Below are 17,375 nucleotides of genomic sequence, written 5' to 3'. Positions count from 1 at the left end.
TGACCTACAGACGTGATATCGCTAAATCGCTATACGTAGTCATGCGTCATGCGTAGTACGTGTTACAAAAAGATCGGTCAACCCTTACGAAGGGCAAATGGCAGAACATGAGCACGGCATCGGAACGAACACCAACTGAAGAGTGGGAGGATTCGCGACACGTGACGGCAGACGGCAACTACTGCGGCAGTGGTGGGACTGGGGTCGCTTAGCGGCCTTGGCGGGACGCAGGACGATTGCGCTCATGTCTGAAATTTAAAATTACGTCTCTTTCAGCTTTATAATTCTTTGCAATTTATTATATGTACATTATAACAAGCCAGCAGAGGTACATAATATGCAAAGTAATACAAAATATCGAAAGCAAAGTACCATTCATAATGTTGTTCATTGGAGCAGCCAGCGAAAAATTAGCAGCAATAATATTAGTAATATAAAGAATAATAGGAAAAGATATGAATTTTGTTAATAATGATTTTACATGTGAGCAAGTAAAAAAATTTTTATATTTGCGAATTTACAACTGAAGAAATTATAAATCTTTATTTGATAGTAATTATGTGTATAGTTTGTATAACGAAGCAATTTATATTGAAGCTCATATTTACAGCATCGATAAATTAATTTTCTTTTACTCTAATCAAAACTACATTTCAAATTTGTGATGATACGAGTAATAATCTTCATAATCTTCCATTGATAACATAGAATTTTATTATATGTATGCGATGCGTAATATCTGGTAATACGTTGTATTTTAGGCAAGGTGACGGTCATGGTATTGGTATTCGGATACCCCTACTGCTAGATAACCCGCACAGCAGGGCGAACAAGCTTGCGCTGAAGTATAACAGTGTATAGGTGCGAATCTACAACCACAGCAGTCTCTATCCCTACTTGTCTACCACGTTCCTTACACAGTCTCAAGCTCAAACAGTATGGTCGCTCGGGTCGCTCGTGCAGTTTTCTATGAGTGACAAGTAACGGTTCGCGAATTAAAGAAATAAAACGTCGAATAATGATTAATCATAACTGAAGTCAGACCGAGATCTGTGTAATGATCAAAGATATGGCTGATGATGAGGCCATACAGGCCACTAATGACGACGCGAGTGAATGTAAAAGATACGCGGTTCAACTTGGTTACTGGTCCGATCCATTTATTAACTTTTTCGTAAAACAAACCGGACGAAAAGCACCCGAAATCAATCGTGGCTACTTCGCGAGAGTGAAGGGGATCGAAGTTTTCATTGACAAATTCCTTAAGGTACGTGTTGTTTCTCTTTAATTCTTTTCTCGGCTTCATTGTCGCAACGTTCGAAAATTCGCATAACCTAGAACATAATAGAAAACAATCCGGGATACAGCTGATTTGAGTAGAGAAGGACGTGTGCAATGCCGGAAACCTTGACCTGGCCGAGGCCCTGTCCTAATTTCCAAAGTCCCCCTTTTACCATGGAACACTAAAATAGGTTAATCTCATACAAATATCGGTCTTTTTATTGTTTATCACAATAGCAAACGTCCGACAATACAATTGTTAAATGATGTTCAAATTTTCTTTTTGAAGTTAGCGAACATAAGTGTCTTTATTTGTTTTCTTACTTCAATTGGTGGCAATTTATATGCATTTATGATATTGCTCCTTTACTTAATTATGTTTCAAATTTGTATGAGCATAAAACAAGTTTTAGTTAATCTTTCCCTTAGGTTGATCTTAGTGTTAGTGCATACATGTACATATATACTATGCGTAAAAATGATAATACATATATTTTTAAATAAATTTGTTTACATACTACACATAGATGTGAAATTAATTTATGCCAAATATAGCTGTCTGGTGAAAAAGGCCAAATTATAAACTTGGGTGCTGGATTTGATACACTTTATTGGAGACTCAAGGAAGCAGGAAAGACTCCAATAAATTTTGTAGAACTTGATTTTCCTAGCATCACCGCTAGAAAATGTTATCACATAAAAAAACGCAAGCACTTGATAGACATGTTAAATACAGAAGGTAAATTAATTCATTTCTGTCGAAAACATTATTCACAGACTTCTGTATAAATATTTAGTTTTGTTAATTAATCAATTTTACAGATGGAGAAATTAGGTTTTCAACAACAGATTTGCATGCCGCCAATTATCATTTGGTGGGAACAGATCTGCGGCACATATCTGAACTTATTAATAAATTAACAGAGGCAGAAGTTAATTTTAATCTCCCAACCATGTTCCTTGCAGAATGTGTCTTAGTGTATATAGACACTAGTGCAGTTTCTACGTTGTTAAAATGGCTTGCTGCAAAATTTTCAAATAGTCTTTTTGTTAATTATGAGCAAGTGAACATGAAGGATAAATTTGGTCAAGTTATGTTATCTAATTTACGCAGTCGTGGATGTTTGTTAGCTGGTGTAGAAGATTGTGAATCTTTGGAAACCCAACAGAGACGGTAAGTGCGACATTTTGTCTTCTCTATTTTAATAGTAAATGTTATATCAAACGTGTAATAAAACAATAATATGGTTTTTAGTTTTACGATAAACAATTGGGAAGGTTCTAATGCGTGGACAATGGTAGAAGTCTATGATTCACTGCCTCAAGATGATCGTAGTCGAATCGAGCATATAGAGATGTTGGATGAACGAGAACTTTTAGTCCAGTTGTTGCAACATTATTGTATCTCAGTTGCTTGGAATGGGCAAACATTTAAGAATTTGTCTATAGCACAGGGTTAGATTTCCTAACTCTTGTAAGTTACTCCAGGTACGGATACCATGTCACTAAAAATCTTTAAGCTTGTAAGTACATATGTGGTAACTAATGATGTAAAGTTATTAATAACATGAAAATCAGTTTTAAAGTTCAATTTTCAGTATGGTATAAAACTAATAAATATGTCGGATTATAATAGTATCTTTTCCTCCATTATGTAAGCAAATATTTCGTATGTTTTTGCAGTATTATAGAAAATGAAATAAACAAATGTTTAGTTTCGTTATATTAAACTTGAAGCCAATTTATCCTACTTTCATTGTAATTGTATATTATACATGTCATGATTGTATTATTAAAATAACATTATCGAAAGTTTAAAATCATTTCTTGGGTAATTGGTTAAGAAGTCGTATTTAAATATACAAAGCCAATTTTCATTCGTATTTCAGAATCCACGTGTTCTTCCTGTAAAAATTAAACTTCTACTTAGAATTAATTGTAACATTTAACAAATTCTGTTTTCATACGCCATTTATTACTTCGTACTTGTAAGCTCTCACACATATTTATAAATTTCCTACCAAGCCGTACTTTCGATTAGTATTATATATCGTTAATTAATTAATTATGTATGCAATTTTTTATGAAGGTGATTTATGTAACATAATAACGTGCAACGAAAGTGAGATTTTACGTAAACATAAAAAGAGAATAGGACAGCACATGTTTTGGAAATAAATTTTTTTAGTATACCATTTTCTAAATGTTCCAACTAATTTAAACGATTATTTACGTGTACAGAAAGAATTAATTAAAATACATTTAATATTCACATTTATAATACTATAACTTAGGCTATTAAGATATGATATATTTCTGTGTGTTAAAGGAAATGTATACAGGAGAAAATTGTATTTCCATCGTTATTATTTTCATAAAAAAGACATAGATAGGTGGATCATAAAATTGTAAACAAATTTCTCAGGAAACAAATTACTAACACATTGATTAGACAATATTTTTGAGTCAATGTCATTCGAAAGAATTCAAGTTGATTCATTAACTTGTCGCCTACTTAATAAAAATATGACAGTGTTATTTTTTTATAAAGGAACATCAGGGTTGTGATATATAAAAACGTACTAAAACTAATGTGAAAGTTGAAACTTTATCAGATGATGGATATTTACAAAATTAAGTTACATTGATCGCAAAATCAGTTTTTGTATTTCTTTCTATTTCTCGAATCTCGTGTTTAGCTTTTACTGTACTTCTTTCTATTCGTGATAATACATTTGCTAATATTCTTATAAAGGCTTATTAGACCATAAGGTGTAGTACATAGGGGAAACACAAAATATATTTAAAAAAAAAAGTGAGTTCACATACGTTGTAGAATTCATATGTTTTTTGAAGATAGCATTACATACCTGGAGTAACGTCAACACTAAGAAATAATCTAATATTCTATTTTTCTGAAAAGTTATGAATCACAGTTATACCTGTCAGTGATGGTAGATTCCAATTTCCATGTTCTAAACATTCAATAATAAAATCATACCTCATCATAATAGTTTCATAACATCTTATTTACTTTGGCGGTATTTATTATGCATATATGTTAAATATTTTAGATAACTTCAAGTTTGAGAATCAAATTAGATAGTCACCGATTATCACGAATTAGAAAGTTAAAGCACTGCCAATATAGAATTGAAAAATGCTAATGCAATGTACTTTCTATTAAATTATAATTGTTTCTTTTTGGATTTTGAACCAAACCGTACGTACANCAAGCAAAAGAATTATATAATATGATAATTTGAGTCTCAAACTTAAGAGAAAATTTCCATAATAGTAAAGTACGCAATTCTATGTTTCTGCATGCATTTCACTTCATATTTAATGTTATTAATGTCTTATATGGATGCTGTAAAAGTTAAATCGTACAATGGCTATATTCTGTGTGCTTCCATATTATAGACAGATATAAAAATGATCAGAAAGTATATTCTTACCTTTGTGTAATGTTGTGATATTGTTAAATTGTGCATTTATATTACAATTAGAAGAATGTAATCAAGAGTTTAATGCTAATTATAAATTAAAGTATTGTGGTACTTCGTTTCTTATATTTAATATCATAATCATCATGAACAGAAGCGGAAGGAGCAGTGATATTATTAGACATTTTAAAATTACGTTGAAGAAACCATAAATGAATACAGTTACAATTACTTTTATTTAATTTACTGTACATTATTCTATTTTCAAACCGCTATTTTGTGAGGTTTACTGGAAAATAAACAGCATCTACCTTCATGTGTACATTTTTTATAACAATTTATTTACAGTATCAATTTCATGAAAAAATATCAAAAAATATCCAATATAATAATACATTCAATACTTTCAAAATTACATTCCTTATCAAAATACAATAGTTTAATAATTACTTTATATCGCCAATTAAAATATTTTAATTGTTATTTAAAGCGTATTTGTTTAAAGCTCATATGTACAGTAGACTCCCGATTATCCAGTTCTGCTTTAATTAGTCTCCGCAGTAACCAGTCATTCATTTTTGATAATATAACGACAATTGACCAGAAAAAAATTATTGACATTTCATAATTATTCACACTCGACTAATTGTAATTTTCGTCCTACTAGTCATCATTTAAATAGCCCTAATCCTACTAAGTTTTTATATGCGTACTAAATTTTTGAGCACTGGATTCTGCACATCTCTTCCTCTGAGATGTACATTTTCTGCGTTAAAAAAAACTGATATTACTTAATCAATATTATAGATACAGTTATATGAATATTAATGGTTTTTAGTAATTATCTAGAAATAAAATAAAAATATGTGATTCTTGTCGGATGAACTGGTCAATCGTTCACCTGGCCAGGCTCGGTCCCACAGGACTCGGTTAAGCGAGAATCTACCGTATACACATATATTTATGATCAATGCAATTTTGTATAAAGCCCTCGATATGCATTGATGTAATTATATAATAACTAATCTTATTATTAAATACCCAGTGGATTTAGCTGAACACATCCACCAACATCGCACACATTTCTTGAAATTTTACTTAAATTAGTAAACACATTCAATTGTTTATCAGATGAAATTGACTTTAAGTTAGAATTCACGCGTCTTGATGCCTAGAAAACAATTAATGATTATGAATTCATAACATGAGGTTTATGAAAAAGAAATATACTTACTTCGGAGCACCAAGTTTGTGCCATAAGAAGTTCGTGCTCCATACTTGGAACTTTGTTATTTACCGACATAGACGCTCTGCTCATTATGATAGCTGACGTGTAGATATCAAATGCTGCTTGAGATATTCTATTCAAAATAAATTGTTGGTCCACAATATTGCGACCATATTTGATAAGAGCAGATTCTATACACTGACCAAAGGTTTCTATATTCTGCAAATTATTATTCACTATTAAATAACAGGTGCTTATGTACATATTAACAGTAAAAATTGATACAAACACTGGCACATGAAGCAGCGCTTTCTTGTAAACTCGGATGAACTAAATGCGAGAATTTGGGCGTTGACGCTAATCCGATAGCTCGCGTTGCTCGTTTAGTCGCTTCTTCGAAAATTAATCCCAAATTAGCGGTAGGGTTCTTGAATGCTTTCTGCAATTCCTTCAAATGACTTCCCGCATACTGAATTCCGGTAAGCGCAACGAAAAGACGAAGTATATCGTTAGTTCCTTCGAAAATTCTAAAAATCCGTACATCTCGCATAACTCGTTCGAGACAGGCTTCACTCATGTATCCCATTCCACCAAGTACTTGGATAGATTCGTCGCAAACCCACCACGCAGATTCTGATGCAAAACACTAAAAGACCCATACTTTCTTTTTTAAATATAGTACGATTTATAATTATTAATGTTCTGAAATTAAAATCTTACTTTAGAGATTGCAGCTTCTAAGTGATAATCCTGACTTCCGTTATCCATATTGCCACAAAGTGCATACGCGAGGGTTTCAGTTACGTAGTGTAACAATGCCATACGACCTATTTTTTCCTGAATAGTTCCATAATTATCTATCGTCCGACCAAATTGTACTCGTTGCGTTGCATGTTCTACTGCTTTTTTAATACAGTACCGCTGAGTGCCGCTAAGAGCAGCAACCATACCGAATCGACCATTATTTAAAATAGTCATTGCAACCTAGAGACATATGTACGCAATTAATATTTAAAATGATTTAAGAAATTCGAATTTCTTGCAGACCTTAAACCCTTGTCCTTCGGCATTCAAGACATTTTCGGCTGGTATTTTGACATTTTCGAAATGTACTTCCGCAGTGTTACTACACTTAATACCCATTTTTTTCTCTGGCGGTCCACTTGTTACACCACCAAAGGATCTCTCAACGATAAACGCGGTAACTTTATCCTTGGTTTCACCTGTTTCTGGATCTTTGGTTGGTACTTGTGCAAAAACTGTCATTATGCTTGCCAGGCCACCGTTAGAAATCCAAATTTTGCTACCATTTAAGACATAATGCGAACCATCGGCCGATTTCACAGCACGAGAACGAATCGAACCAGCGTCTGAACCACAGCTTGGTTCTGTGAGGCAGAATGCTGCATATTCTCCATTACAAACTCTTGGCAAATATTTTGCCTTTTGTTCTGGTGTACCAAATAGCAGTATGCCCTACATGGCGTTTTATTATTAACATCATAATTCTTCTATAAAGTGTTATGAGAAATAAAAGAATGAACAAATACCTTGAATCCTATACTTTGATGTGCACCCAGAGTTATACCAACGCCTAAATCGTTGTATCCACAAATTTCAACGCATCTCGCGTATTGAGTATTAGTTAGTCCCAGTCCACCATATTCTTGAGGTACTTGCAAACCAAATACTCCAAGGTCCCACATAGCTTGCATAGTTTTCTCATCGATCGACGCATTCTCGTCATTTTTCATTGCATCATTTATTTCCTGTTGATAAAAATTGAATTACACTTATTAAAAGCTTACAGCATATTTTTGATAATTTCTGATAGTGCCTTTATTACCTCGAAAAATTTATCCATGGGGTCAATTAACAATTTTAGTGTATCTACTTGTTCCTCGTTCAAAGTTTTCGGAAATGGAAATACTTGATTGGTTTGTAAATGACCACGGAACAAGTTCATTACAAAGGACTGTGTCTCTTTCGGAGCTGCATTTTTTTTCAGTTTTTCCTCTGCTACATTTTTTACAGCAGCTTGAGTGGCCAGACATCTGAGTAGTATCGCAGTGTTAATTAAATTTTAACTGAACATTTGTTAATAAAAATTGCCTAATCGTAAATTATGCAATCAATGTTTGTTTTCCTTCAATTGCACAATTTACTTGTCTACTTCGTTTAAAAATCATACAGTGTATTTATGTATACATGTCATCTGTCCAAAGTCCGTTTAATTAACGGCATTTAGTTTACAACGATATATGAATAGTTGATGTATATTCATATATTCATACGTCGTATAAAGATAATATATTTAAAATCAAGCAGTTCATCAAGTATGTAAAAATGTTAAACTAAGAAAATTTCAAATACCGATTACTGTACGAGTAAAACTATAGTCCATTGTTTTGACAGATAATAATTATGATCTATGTGTGACGTTTACTGAACAAGTGCAGTACGTTTTACTTTCAAGTGCATAGTTATGATAGATATTATTAGATAAAACTTGACTCACCTGATATTAGAGTCAATAATTTTGACGTAATTTTGGGGTCTCGACCCGATATAATTCACAACTCGTAACATTTTTAATATTGACGATAATAGTAGGAGTATATATGTAGTTATGTGTAGCAATATACTTGGAATTTTAAGAAATGCTTGTATGTATATAAATGTTTGTAAAAAACTGACTCTAAAATTGCATTCTAAATATTTAAGATACGAATTGAGTGATTTCACGAAACTGGAACGAAATCCTACTTTTGTACACACAACTGTAAATACAGACGAATAGACAGTACGATCAAGTAAGTACGATAGTCATCAGAAAGTTGTTCAATCTGATTCAGTAAACAGCAGATAAATATATATATGTGTGTGTATGTGCAATTACGCCCTTTGCACCCTGACACCTAACACCATCTTCTTAAAAAATTCTCAAACTCAAATAAGTTGCTCATAATTATCGACAAAGAAGTGCATGAAATCAAAGTATATTTCGTTTTTATAATTAAAATCTGAAGATCAAATGAAGAATCGGGAGATTTTTATGAGTATATATTAAAAAGCATTACTTTGAGGTTTGATATACTATTTGATACTATTTGGTTTGATAGCTTTGCGTATGCAATGCCAATTGACCAACTTTACATCTTGTTTTGTAAAAAAGGAATTTGAAATCTTGACGTAATAAACGCAAAATGAAATATGACTAATCAGTACTACTTGTACTCAACGAAGGAATGCAGGTTACAAATTTAGTGAGTTGAATCAATATGATTATGTCGAACTCGCGATACAAGTTGGGAATATGGGTTGAATCATGATTCGCACAAAATGTAAGTTGTGTATTTATGGACTCATATCATATTTATTAACCACAACATAATATAATTATGTAATGTAACCAACAACTAAACCTTTCACAGATATAACTTGTACAATTACATGTGTTTATTAATTATAGGTAAATGATGTATTTCATCCAAACTATGTAATAAGAATTCTTTAAAAGGATACATATAAATATGATTGGTTACACAAAACTCTAAATTACGTGTTTGAACAAATTATTACAGTATTAATATGAGTAACATTGCTTCGTCAGATATATCAGTGAAATCATTATTCACACTTAATAATAATGATTTTAAAGAGTTTGCCTGTGGCTGGGGAGCTGCAGTTATCAATGTATCCATCACTTTCCCTATTCATAAGATTATATTTAGACAGGTATGTGTAAAAAGTGATTTAAGCATATTTTATTTGAGATGAAAAGATACGGGGAATAACTCTTGATTATTATTGCGTAGATCTTAGAAGATGTTCCAGCTAATACAGCCTTTCGGCAAATATCCAGGGAGGGAATACACCTGTTATATCGTGGAATTTTACCACCTTTTTGCCAAAAAACTTTTTCGGTTAGTGTAATGTTCAGTACATATGAAGGTTGTAAGGATCGTTTGTGCACATTAACAAATAACGGTATATTAATTAGAATATTAGCAGCCCATTTTGCTGGCACTGCTGAGGCTATACTTATGCCCCTCGAAAGAGTACAAACATTGCTGCAAGATTGGCGGTATCATGATAAATTTAAAAATACTTCTCACGCATTTAAATATTTATTGAAAAACTATGGTATATCGGAGTGTTATCGCGGATTAGTCCCAATCATATATAGAAATAGCTATTCCAATTTAATGTTTTTCATTTTGAAAGAACAATCACAAAAGCTGATGGGTGAGCAGGAGTCATTTTTAACAAGTTTCATCAATGGTGCATTAATTGGTGGTTTCACGAGTACTGTATTTTATCCAATAAATGTGATAAAGGTACACATTCAATCGAAGATAGGTGGCAATTTTGAAAAGTTTATGAGCGTCGCTCGCGAAATATATGTCGCAAGAAACAGAAGTGTAGTTTCATTTTATAATGGTGTGCATTTAAATTGTATGAGATCCTTTCTTAGTTGGGGTATTATAAATGTATCTTACGATTTTCTAAAAAGAATTATGTTCTGATAATAACTTACAATATAAACGATGATTTTCATCTATTTGAATAAAAATTTTACTCGTATAATTTTACGTTACATTTTTTATTGAACCAATTAATCGCACATTTTTTCCTGCGGTGAAGTATCAGGAGATTGCACAGAAAGAAGAAAAATAATCGAATTATTTAAAACAGTAAATCATCCTATAATTTAATGAAATGAGTATTGGCAATGACAATATTATAAAACATACAAAGGAAAATTGTATAGATTTATTTTTTTATTCGCTGAATAAAAATAAAAATACATCTCTTGTGTTTAATCATGCATTTATAGGTCTCGGTGCAGACGAGCGATTTGCGACAGCTTTTTCGTGGTAATCGTGTATTTATGTTTGCTATGTAATTATGAAAACACAGACAAACATAATCGTAGCGGCAAAACGTTGCCGCAAACTGCTCGTCTGCACTAAAGCAACCATTAATCGAATAATAATCAATGATTCTATTTAGCAAAGATTCATCTCAATAAATGTACTATTTAAGTGTTAATAGTAGCTTAACGTATGACTGTCACAACTAATAAATATTATACAGATGTTGTAATTAATCAAACTGCAAATATATAAGGAGGTGAGCAATTGATGTTCCCAGAGAGACTAATTGTAAGGTAAAAGTACCTATTTCCTATATTAAGTATAATATTTCCAGAGAAAGTAATAAATTATAAAATGCTTATTAATATGAATGAGAAAAGTGACGTAACAACTATTTATTATAAAACACCGTTTTCGTACTATGTCACGGTGTTTCATAAATACTTGTGCAGTTCAAAATGTAATTAAAAAGCTTGTACATCTGTTTTATAAACCAGTACACAGAGATAGAGGCAGGTCCTCAAATCTGAAATGCGTATACTATTACATAATTCGGAATATTAAAAAGATTGAAGTACACAAGAATGAAACAAATATAAATTTCATATATGCTACAAATATTTTTTTATTTTATTAAGTATGGAACAATTTAAAAAGTGGATTATAATTGAGACGGTGTTTTACGATAGGTACTCTTATCCTATAGCTTCAAATTTATATGTCCCGCGACTTGAGCGAACAAGGTACCCTATTGATGCGCAGCGCGTTAAGTAAATCGATGCGCCTCGGCCGCGGGCTTTTAGCTACTTTTAGCATACTCCAATTTTTCTGCGTCCCGGTTTGCACGGTTTACGGATTTTTCGTCCGTGCGAATGCATCAGAAAGTCACGATGTACCGATTGGAACTGTAAAAACGTTCAATGAACGTGTCTGGTGTAAAAAAATCGCGTGTCTCGCCTGCAAAAAACGTACCGCGAGCAACGCCAGTGCGTACTTTTCTCAAATAATAAAGAATATGATCACGGTTTCTTGTCATTCGAGTAGTGGTTGTCGCAGTCGTGTCGAATGATTCGTACGCGAGTAATATGTTAGTTGTGACACCAACGACTCGCGGAACTTCGTCAACCCCGACGATTATTGTTCAACAATACGGGGACTTGCATACACGAGCTGAATAATTGTATTAAATAATGAGAATCAACGCAACAAAAATGAGTAGTCTGATCGAGGAGAAGATTGATCAGAAGCTGAAGGTAAGAACTTAATTGTGATCACTTTTTTTAATATCTAACATCCATGTATTTCATTAGTCTGTATTTAAGTCTTTCTATTTTTAAGACAATTTTGCTGAATGTAATAAAATGAATATGATATAACGACAAACAGATCGTAGAAAATTAGATTTTGTAACTTAAAAAACTATTTATCTCATACTATGTCCTAGGATATTGTAAAAATAAACGTGAATTGTTATTGAACAATTTTCAAATAAACGATATTTTAATTTAAATGAATCCTCAATTATTTGAATATTTAAATACGCAAAAATCAATAATTTTATACTTAAGTAGAAACAGTTTTTAATATTGAATGAACTCCTCAAGTATATCTTTCTTAGAATGGAATAATCAATACGCAGATATATTTGTAATTTAATCAGAAGTAGGATTGCATATTTAATTTAAAGATGAATCAAAATGGGAACCCAGTTTAATTTTCATTTACATCAAAAAGGTAAGGACAGGAATGGTGAGTGTCAGTGACGGAAAAAGTAAACCAGTACCAATGCGCTTACACCTGTCCATGGAAGTTTTAAAACTTCAGAGGGAAGATTTAGAGGTAAAGTCTAATATTAATGATATCTTACTATCATTAATTTTATATGGTTCATAAAGAAGAATACTGATTTTCAGCAGGCAGCAAATCATAATAAGCCACCATTAGATGCTAAGGAAAGAATGGTGCAAATCACAAGACAAAAAGTTGGAGGGCTGGGATTGAGTATAAAGGGAGGTGCAGAACATAAACTTCCTGTGCTCATATCTAGAATTTATAAAGGCCAGGCAGCAGATCAATGCGGTCAACTGTTTGTAGGAGATGCAATTATTAAAGGTAAATATATTAATTATAAAATATAAATGTTTGATTAACAATATTTTTTTGCAATGTTAGATAATTATTTACTAATAAAAATGCTAATATCAAAAGGTGTTGTATCAAGCATAGAACAGTTCTGAATGCATGTGCTATTTGTGTCAGAGCTGTCAATATTGGTTTGTTTCATTGAAATAATGCTTCAATGCTAGCTATTCATTGGTACTGTTATAAAGTGCAATCTATATTCAAACTATCAATGAAGACTATGATGTGTAAAATAATAGTCTTAGAAATAACGCAATTTTTTCTCTCTTGATTTTCGACTTATTTTCGACCAAAGAACACGTCCTTAAAATATTGCCCACTAGTAGGTTTACACCCTGTATAACTGCATGTAATCACGATGATGCTGTCAACATTTTAAGAAATGCTGGTGATTTAGTTGTTTTGACAGTGAAACATTATCGCGCAGCAAAGCCCTTTTTACAAAAAACTGGTAAAAATAGTTAAATTACTTTATTATTTAGGAATTTGTTTAATTTCACATCAAAACGTTCAAATTGTTTCCAGAAAAAGAAGAGAGATTAGACAATGTTGCAAACGGGGCTGCAGAAGATGACTGGTTATCAACTAATAGACAGAGCGAAAGCCCCAGATGCGGTCACAGTAGACAAGGTTCAAATGCATCTGCAACTTCTATTCAATCTAAAAAATGGGTGGATATTATAACAGGTTGTTGTATACATGTAACAGAGTGTAACGTTTCTTTCTATTCAGTTATGAGGTATAAGAATAATATTTTATAATTCCAGTTCCATTAATGATGGCTTATGTAACGAGATATATATTTGGAACAGACAAATTGAGAAGAAATGCGTTTGAAGTAAGAGGATTAAACGGTGCCCGTACTGGCGTAATACATTGTGACGACAGTGCCATTCTGAGTCAATGGTTAAAATACATAACTGATAATATTACAGGCTTAACGCATCTACAGGTAAGAAACCTATTCTTTTCTTTAAATAATTTCTTCGCACTGATTTAATAACACTTTTTTAGATGAAGTTATATAATCGCAATTTCGGTGTTGGTGAGCGTATAGAATATATGGGATGGGTCAATGAAGCGGTAAGCAACAGTAATCAACCATGGCAAAGTTACAGACCAAGGTTTTTAGCACTAAAAGGACCTGATTTATTATTATTTGAAACACCTCCTGTAAGCAATCATAATAATCATTATTCATACAATATGCTAAAGCTATATACGTCATGCGATTAAACTTTATGGTTGCATTTGTAGTGCAACATAGGAGATTGGTCACGATGCGCGCTGACCTTTAAAGTATATCAAACAATGTTTCGTGTCATGCGAGAATCGGAAAATGTAGATGAAAGGCAACATTGTTTCCTAGCGCAAAGTCCGGGTAAACCTCCGCGATATCTGAGTGTCGAAACTAGACAAGAACTTTTGCGAGTCGAAGCGGCATGGCATACGGCGGTATGCTCAGCTGTGACCCATTTGAAAGTAACTAATTCAATTTTTTTATGAACACCATTTTTTATCTTATTGTTACATATATTTAATTTCCTTATAGAGTAAATCATTTCCTGTTACTTTTAATGGAAGAAGTGCAAGTTTAACCTTGGAATGGACTCAAGGCTTCACCCTTTCGTATGAAGACATAGGAGAGACCATATGGCGTTATAAATTCTCTCAATTAAGAGGATCTAGCGATGATGGGAAGAGCAGACTGAAATTACATTTTCAAGAATTGGATAGTATCGCTATCGAAACAAAGGTATTTATAACTCGTAAACAAAAATGACACGTTTAAATTTTATTACTCCCAATTTCTTTTTGCAGGAATTGGAATGTTCGCAGTTACAGAATTTATTATTCTGTATGCATGCATTTTTGACCGCAAAGGTTGCCGCAGTTGACCCAACGTTTCTAACGTCGACAACTCCTTAAGATTGAAGTAAGTATTATTGCCAAATAAATTGAAAAGTGGTTCAACGTTCATGCACTTACATAAACGTACAGAAATTACGGCTATTGAATTAGAGTAAACATGTGTCGAATACTAGTCAATTTTCGAGAAAGACGTTTATCGTTTCCGAAAAAAGAAAATTACATCAATATTTTATTTTAATGCTTCCAGTTTTATTTCTACGGAATGTCGATAAATTTTTATAGTGAGCAACATCGATTGCTGAAAGATATCTTACTTATACGTGTTATTATGTGTACTGCTATGAATTAAGCTATTTATTTTTGTAAATTAAAAATTTCGAAAGAGACTTATATTTTATTGACATATTTTAAGTCGACTATAAAATATAATTATTGTTGCTTTAAGTCTACAAGTGTAATGTTTTCTACAAAACTTGTTTACACAAAAGTCATATCTGCATTCATTATAGAAGAGAAGAAATATTAAGTTGCAAATTAAGAAAATCGCGCTCGTTCATGATTTTTGGGTTCCAATTGTAAGGCAATCTTCTTTGAGCAATATATTGCATATTCACGTGTTAAGTTATCTTTCACGTATATCTGGTGCCTTAAAAACCATGAACAAGGTGTAACCAATAAGTTATAAAAAAGCAAAAAACTGCATCGAAGTTGTATAGTTCTTTAGAACAGCATGTTTTTGTGCATCTAATGCCAACAAAATATACATTATCCTAGAAAAGTTACGACTTGTGTTAAGTATCGACGTATGAGATTGTATTAGCCTGATATTAATTTTAAATCAGTATTATTACAATTGAGCGAAGTGAAATAACGATGGAATAATCTAATAGCAATAAATAGTAACAGTAGACCATGGTGGCCGTCTGTTAACAAATTTGATTTGTGAATATACATATAAACGACGAGGGATAGATTCTAGGGGGCAAATGCATAAATCGTTTGAAGAAGCTTTAAGTAAAATTCATTTTTCTTCTCGAAGTTTTGCAGTGCATTTTCAAAACAATTTTCATTCATACGTACAAATGTTAAAATCTTAAAAAATATCTTACATATTTTTTCTTTTATAGTTATAAAAAAATTCTACTGCATGAGAATTTCTTATTGCCTCGTGAAATTCCATTCTATTCCTGCATCGCGTTTAAAAGTTGTACTGTTAACAATTAATTAAAGATAAATTTTGGAACAAATATCACACTTTGTGCAATTAATCTATCAATCTACAAATCTATTTAGAGCAATAAATGTATAATGAACGAAGAAATAAAAACAAATGCTGTTTAGATTACAAATTGCACTTTGTATTAATCATAATACACAGTTTTTATTGTTAGGATATTGCAAGAATTTTATCATAGCCGTCTCAAGAATAAAGCTGTGTGTGCTTACAATTATGTTAATTATAAGTAAATATATTCTATTTATCGATTAGTTAATGGTTCTCTTAGTTGAACTTAAAGAAGAGAAGAGATATTTTAGAACATCAGAACGTAAAACTTAATTTTAGTAATAAGAAAATTTCGTTTTCATTACATGTTTCAAAGGTCTCCAGTTACTTGTAGAAAGTGCCTATATAAATATACATAATACAATAGAAGTTATTTAAAAAAACTTTTTTAAACTTAGAAAATGTTCATAATTAATTTTACTTATTTCACATTTAAAATCTAAACTATCAAAATGTTACCATGGTCATCAATACCACAAATGATATACTTTATATTTAATTACTTTAGTTACTATTGAGAGGCACTCTGAAGAACTAGAAAAGACAGAAAAAAATATTATTTTATTTTATCCCAATATGTTACAGATTATATACGTAACAACCGTTTTCTTTCTATTCGATTTAATTTAGAAAATGACCACATGCATAATATAATATTGAACAATAATACAATCTAGAAATTAAGCAAACCTCACTACTGAATTTAATTACAGAAGCATCGCGATGAACTTTCATTAATTTTAATGTTGCTAAAGTAACTTCAATTATAAGCGTCCGAATGAGTAAAGTAAAAATACTGGTTTGTAGGGGATCACTTGTTAGACTTGCAATTCATTAAGGATATTGTTTAAAAGAGAATGATAGAAATAAGTCCGAATCAATGCACATATAAAATAATTATAACTAAATAGATATTGCTCTTATACATGTTGCGATATTCCACAATCTGTTTTTGTTAATTGTACACACATACATCGCGTGTATTCTATAGTTAAATTTAGATTATTATACAAAAACTGCACAATTAGATTATATAGATAAATAAGTAAGAAAGAACTGCAAAAATATGATGTTAAATTATTAATTTATACTTGCCATTGTTATTATTGTTTAATTAGGATTATGTTTCGATATATTATTATTGAGGAGACTATTTTTAGAAAATGCAGTCATTGAAGGAACCCATAGAAGACGTCATATCATTTACCTTTTCCATATAAAATATTTAAAATACGTAAATG

At 31.7% G+C, this 17,375-nt stretch overlaps 4 protein-coding genes across 6 annotated transcripts; 3 read left to right on the top strand and 1 right to left on the bottom strand.

Annotated features, from left to right (window-relative positions):
* Positions 1–715: 715 nt before the first annotated feature.
* LOC108632161 (leucine carboxyl methyltransferase 1) lies at positions 716–4,292 on the top strand. Its single transcript, XM_018036548.2, has 4 exons — positions 716–1,267; positions 1,837–2,020; positions 2,104–2,455; positions 2,537–4,292. Exons 1-4 carry the CDS (start codon positions 1,058–1,060, stop codon positions 2,739–2,741), a joined length of 951 nt encoding a protein of 316 aa, XP_017892037.1. The 5' UTR covers positions 716–1,057; the 3' UTR covers positions 2,742–4,292.
* Positions 4,293–4,944: 652 nt separating this feature from the next.
* On the bottom strand, positions 4,945–8,646 carry Acadvl (Acyl-CoA dehydrogenase very long chain). Its single transcript, XM_018036544.2, has 8 exons — positions 8,474–8,646; positions 7,802–8,009; positions 7,506–7,724; positions 7,003–7,431; positions 6,676–6,939; positions 6,245–6,601; positions 5,962–6,174; positions 4,945–5,898 (listed from the first exon to the last, which is right to left on the bottom strand). The coding sequence occupies exons 1-8, from the start codon at positions 8,542–8,544 to the stop codon at positions 5,761–5,763; spliced, it is 1,899 nt and encodes a 632-aa protein (XP_017892033.1). The 5' UTR covers positions 8,545–8,646; the 3' UTR covers positions 4,945–5,760.
* A 33-nt stretch (positions 8,647–8,679) lies between these two features.
* On the top strand, positions 8,680–10,550 carry LOC108632163 (solute carrier family 25 member 51). 3 transcript variants are annotated; one of them, XM_018036550.2, is made up of 4 exons: positions 8,680–8,768; positions 9,078–9,299; positions 9,428–9,693; positions 9,774–10,550. In XM_018036550.2, the coding sequence occupies exons 3-4, from the start codon at positions 9,547–9,549 to the stop codon at positions 10,482–10,484; spliced, it is 858 nt and encodes a 285-aa protein (XP_017892039.1). In that variant the 5' UTR covers positions 8,680–8,768; positions 9,078–9,299; positions 9,428–9,546; the 3' UTR covers positions 10,485–10,550. The 3 variants fall into 3 exon arrangements, with proteins under 3 accessions (XP_017892039.1, XP_017892038.1, XP_017892040.1); XM_018036549.2 differs by lacking the exon at positions 8,680–8,768 and adding an exon at positions 8,796–9,041 and having other exon boundaries at positions 9,131–9,299; XM_018036551.2 differs by lacking the exon at positions 8,680–8,768 and having other exon boundaries at positions 8,796–9,299.
* A 142-nt stretch (positions 10,551–10,692) lies between these two features.
* On the top strand, positions 10,693–15,939 carry Syn2 (Syntrophin-like 2). Its single transcript, XM_018036545.2, has 10 exons — positions 10,693–12,088; positions 12,570–12,674; positions 12,749–12,951; positions 13,298–13,428; positions 13,503–13,664; positions 13,745–13,929; positions 13,992–14,150; positions 14,235–14,459; positions 14,530–14,733; positions 14,799–15,939. Exons 1-10 carry the CDS (start codon positions 12,026–12,028, stop codon positions 14,904–14,906), a joined length of 1,545 nt encoding a protein of 514 aa, XP_017892034.1. The 5' UTR covers positions 10,693–12,025; the 3' UTR covers positions 14,907–15,939.
* Positions 15,940–17,375: the final 1,436 nt, after the last annotated feature.

The sequence above is a fragment of the Ceratina calcarata genome, unplaced genomic scaffold (assembly GCF_001652005.2).
Source record: "Ceratina calcarata isolate Rehan_Ccalc_2016 unplaced genomic scaffold, ASM165200v1 scaffold151.2, whole genome shotgun sequence".
NCBI lineage: Eukaryota > Metazoa > Arthropoda > Insecta > Hymenoptera > Apidae > Ceratina > Ceratina calcarata.
The sequence above is the reverse complement of the archived record's forward strand: the minus strand, read 5'-3'. Positions and strand labels throughout refer to the sequence as shown.